The sequence below is a fragment of the Haliotis cracherodii genome, unplaced genomic scaffold (assembly GCF_022045235.1).
Source record: "Haliotis cracherodii isolate W230 unplaced genomic scaffold, xgHalCrac1.p SCAF_33, whole genome shotgun sequence".
NCBI classification, from domain to species: Eukaryota; Metazoa; Mollusca; class Gastropoda; order Lepetellida; family Haliotidae; genus Haliotis; species Haliotis cracherodii.
In genome coordinates this window covers 1,876,820-1,881,728 of record NW_027266290.1, presented here as the reverse complement: position 1 = coordinate 1,881,728, position 4,909 = coordinate 1,876,820, and the positions used below count along the sequence as shown (strand labels likewise).

Genomic DNA, 4,909 nt, shown 5'->3' with positions numbered 1-4,909 from the left:
CTTACTTTGGAGATTTAACGTGCGCTTTCCGACTGATGCGTATTTCGCACACGGGCCCGGCCAGGCCATTTAATGTGTTTCCGAAAGGGGCGAAAGTGGTCTGTACAACCCAAGAGGGGGCTTTAGGGGTTGCTTATATAGAAATTTTGGAATTTTGAGATTTGGAATAGATGCCGATGGGGTTGGGGAGGAGAACTAAGGGAGCTGGGTATGGTGGATGTTTGTTTGTTTGTGTAATTTTGATTTGGTAGATTATAGTGTTTTTATATGCGTTTTATTAGTTCCGTTTTGATTAAGAATACGCCTAAGGCCTTGAAGTTTTCTAGTTTATTTTGTGGGTTTAGTATTGCTTCTAGAGTGATAGCCTTGTTTAGATTGAGGGTGGTTTGTAATGCGGTTCGATGTGTTAGGGAGTGTGTGCAGTGGATGAGTGCGTGTTCTGGGGTTTCAAGTTGTTTGCAGTGTGGGCAGTTACCTGTAGTATGTTTTTTATTTTTTTTTAGATGGTTATTTAATGCTATGAAGCAGAGACGATGTATATGTACCTGGAAGAACAACAAAAGTAATAAGATAACAAAGGTGGAAACTAAATAAGGGAAGCAAACAGTTAATGGGTGATTAGCAATGGACAAATGGAAGCTCACACTTAGCAGTTAATTAGCGCTGATGGAAGCCAGCTTGATAATTAGCGCAGACAATTATCCAAGCAATAAGTCCGTCGCACTGGGCAGATAGGTTCTCAGGCCACGGTTCATGGCTGGCTGGTGTCTTCTTTGTAGTTTTCTATGTCGCCAGTTGTTGTTGTTGGTTGACAGGATTTTGGTGGCTTCCCACTAGATGTTGTGGTCTTGGTTCTTGACAAAGTGTTCTTGTTTGTTGACAGAGGTCATGTTCTTGTTTGTTGACAGAGGTCATGTTCTTTTAGTGGTGTCTTGAGGGATCTGAGGGTTTCTCCAATGAATTGGTGGCCACAGTTGCAGGGGATCTGGTATAATCATCCTCTTGGGTTTGGACTTGCGCTGCTGGCGCCTCTGCCAATGGTTCGGAGACTGTTAACTGTTCCATTTGTCCATTGCTAATCACCTGTCCGCGCCAATTAACTGTTGGCTTCTCTTCTAAAGTTGCCACCTTGTTATCTTATTACTTTTGTTGTTCTTACAGGAAAATGTTCTCTGCTTTATAGCATTAATTGATGAAGGTATAAGTATATGTGTTCCTCATATTTTAACTAATTACACAGTGTCATGTCTACTATGTCTAAGCAATCACATAAATGATACAAATGAGGACTCAATGCACACACCAGCTTTTGGGGGGACTCTATTTTACCAAAAACAAAGTGCATTTCGACCCACAAACAGTATCTGCCACCAATACATTTGATCACAACCATCATTTTTTAGTCTGCTGGATACAAAAACATAAGGAAAATCTAAGTTTGCTTTGTTCTACTATGGGGAGGGGTATGTCCCTCATTGACTATACACTCTTTAATGCAGTCTCTTACTCAGTATTTTAATACGCTAGCAGTTAGTTGTAATCACGTTTTCCGGACCTAGCTTCAGGTACAATTACACGATCGATCACGAAGTGCCACCTCTCAATACAGAGGCATCAGCTGCGTCGTGTGAGCTTGTCGTATCAAAATGGCCGCCGCCTGGTTGGCATTCTTAATATCTAAATATGCCTTCAGTTGTATCCTTGTTGACTCAGTTGTTGAATATCGTCAGACATTATCTCGTACATAATCTATTTTGTCCAAACATATCTCAGCGTTCTGCCAATGAAGGGAACACTTGATAAGAATAGATAACTCTTGGAATCCTCTCGGGGGTCATTGCAAATACAATTGGAATGTCGAATGGGCAATCTAAAATCATATTCCCTTTGAAATCTTTTGTTTTGTCGGCTGTGACGACCAGCCAGTTCTAACCTGGAGTCCTCTCGGGGGTCATTGCAAGTAGGGCTGCTGGGTAATGCTTTCTATGGAGCATCGGTGACGTCCACGTTATGGTGTCGCCATGGCAGTTGCTTCTCAAGACAATGAAAGAAAACATTATTATTAAACGATTATTTATTTACACATTGAACAATGCATCAATAATTAAATGTAAGCACATGTGTATGTGTAAGGTTGAATTGCATTGTATTGACTGTATTGGCTGGCTTAACTATTTACCAGGCCTATCCAGCCTTTCCGGTCGGGTGTAGTAGGTGCTTTTAACATTTGCTCACATGTGTATAAGTATCGTGTATTTGAAGGACCATTTATACTTACCTGGTCGGTTCTGAATTTTTCCGGAGTAGACATGAGGAATCAAACGGGCAATTATGTCTGGGCAGTTTGCCTTGTTGTATTGCACAGGCTTAACTTCTTGGACCTTACAGTAGCTGCAGAGAAAATGTGCACTGAGAATGTACCCTCTGTGAAAAGAGGAGTTAAAATGGCAAATGCTCAAATCCTGTCCACTAACGCCAGTGGACTGATGGTCTGTGCACGCTACTGTCTTGGGAAAAAGTATTGTGAGTCATTCAACTATAATGAGGGACAAAATCAGTGTGATCTGAACTATAAGTCATCTGACAGCACAGACGCAAACATGGAAAGTATATCAAGCTTTCTCTTCTCTGACATTCAACACTGGCCACAGCGACTTGCTGCCATGTGTACCAACCATGTGTGCCCTCTCAATACCATTTGCATTCCAGCAGGAGAACCTGTTTGTGAGGTGTCTGGTTGTTTAACGTCTCATCTCGATGCCATTCCCAATGCCGTCTTGAACACCACGGTTTCTGCTCGTGAACTTCCTATAGGAACTACTGTCAAGTATGTGTGTGAATCAGATTTCTACCCGGAAGCCAGTGCATCATGTGGACTGAGTGGTAATTGGTCATTCACAGATTGCCGTTTAGCCGTACCATCCTCATGTCGTGAGGTGAAGCGGTGTGGGCCGACCAGTGGAGATGGGGAATACTGGATTAGGTTGCCTAACTTCGACTTCTACAGAACTCGCGTCTACTGCCACAATATGAGTAGCGGGAACCCAAAGGAGTACCTTACACTCACATATAAAAATTATGGTATTTTTCCTAATAAAAGTAACCAAGTTTGCCAAGGAGAAACAAGTCTGTATCCCACCTGTGAAGGGCGCGATGGAGAAGTATGGTACTCGAAAATAAGAGTTCATCCAGTCACAATGCATGTGATTGTTGACGACACCACGTATGCAAACATTTCACAAACTCCTCCGAGGTATGGCTATGCAACAGATTGTTATGCTGAACATGAAGATTTCAATGTGAGATCTTGTGGGGCTAAAGGAGAATTCACCATGGATCTGCGAGGAACAGGATGGATTGTTTCACCCGAGCAACAATGGAAACTGATAGGCTACAAATCAGCCATACAGACTTTGTCAAGGAGTGCTGAGGGGGCTGTTATTCATATCAAATGCGGCGGGTTTGGAGGAGGTTGTGTGCCCAATGGTACATTGTCATTGGTACCGAATGTGTTGGACAATATATCAGAAAGTTCTGCTGACAGGTACCAGTGCAACTGACGAATTCTGATACTGTAAACGCTCTAATTAATTCTGTAAACTGTAAATTAATCTAAATTACTCCAAACAAGCCCCGTAAAACTGACAAAATTCATAGACTCTTTTAAGGAAATACAAATTTCGAATAATGCCCTACCCTTCGTCCATTAAGTTAACAATCAGATGTTATTTGGTAGATATTTCATTCATCTTGATCCCTGTGACATTCGGTTTTGCCAGTCACTGGATCATGGTTACAAGTACAGTGTCAATCGTAAAAGTGACCGTATTCCATTTCAGTTCAGTTAGGTTTTGAATTTATACTATTCTTTCAGTCGCCCGTCAACAAAAGTTGAAAATGGTATTTAATCCAATTTATATGGTTTATGTGCTCAATCACGTAGCACTTGTGTGTCGTGACTCAGTGAGTGAGTTGGGTTTAACGCTGTCTTCTGTGTGTGTTTCTAGTCAGAGCATGGCAAGAGGACATTTTGAATTTAGATGATTAAAAATGAATGCAATGACATTTCAGACAGGAATTATGATTTTAAGATCCCTATGATTTTAAGTGGTTAAGACATGTTGGCATTTACAAGCAGCATGCTTTTAGTGTTTTCAAAGATACAAAGCAAAAGTTTCTCTGTTGCAACTTGAACTTGTATGTGAGATGACACGCGAATTTCTTGGAAAATAATAAATCTTAGATTTCAAAGCTACTGATAAAACAAGTGAAAGTTCACACATAACATTGGTCACAAATTCATTATTCTTCTCTTTAGGGGAAAATTTTATATATACCAGTTTTTACATACAAACAGTGTATTGGACATCGAAAACGTCAATGAACTTTTCAAGGATTAGCATCCAGAAACAAATTATACAGAATATTAAACAATCAAACTCAAAGTAGATGAAGATAAAGATGTGGATATTTCGTTGGAATATTAATCGTTTATCCTTGTTTAAAAGACTTAACAAATGACACTGGGTATTGTTGGGATCTGTTGCTCTAACCATACATATCTATTCCACTTTTATGTATCAAATTTCTAACCTTCATATCCCAGTTATTCATTCAACTGCTGTCATAGTATAACATCATGTTGCAGCATTTATTTTTTATGCAAATTGTGTGAGTGGTGGGTGCTACCGGTAGAGCAGGGCATGCTTTGCATTTCCGCGAGACCTGCTGTTTTCACTTATTTTCAGTGATCCATTCACATAATTTGCACTGCTGTTTCGCCTTTGGAATCTGTTGTTCTCTGATGTTGATGTTTTATACTGTTAACTAATAATATTTCAGTGTTAGTGTACTGAATGTTTTATGCCTCTTCATAATGTTTATAGTATGTCCTGTCCATTTGTCTCAT

General features: G+C 40.2%; 1 protein-coding gene across 1 annotated transcript; it reads left to right on the top strand.

Moving 5' to 3' along the window:
- Positions 1 to 2,309: 2,309 nt before the first annotated feature.
- On the top strand, positions 2,310 to 3,595 carry LOC139477420 (A disintegrin and metalloproteinase with thrombospondin motifs 9-like). Its single transcript, XM_071259988.1, has one exon. It carries the CDS (start codon positions 2,310 to 2,312, stop codon positions 3,558 to 3,560), a length of 1,251 nt encoding a protein of 416 aa, XP_071116089.1. The 3' UTR covers positions 3,561 to 3,595.
- Positions 3,596 to 4,909: the final 1,314 nt, after the last annotated feature.

Coding starts and splice junctions, on each gene's coding strand:
- LOC139477420 (XM_071259988.1), top strand. CDS start 2,310: ATGAGGAATCAAACGGGCAATTATGTCTGGGCAGTTTGCCTTGTTGTA.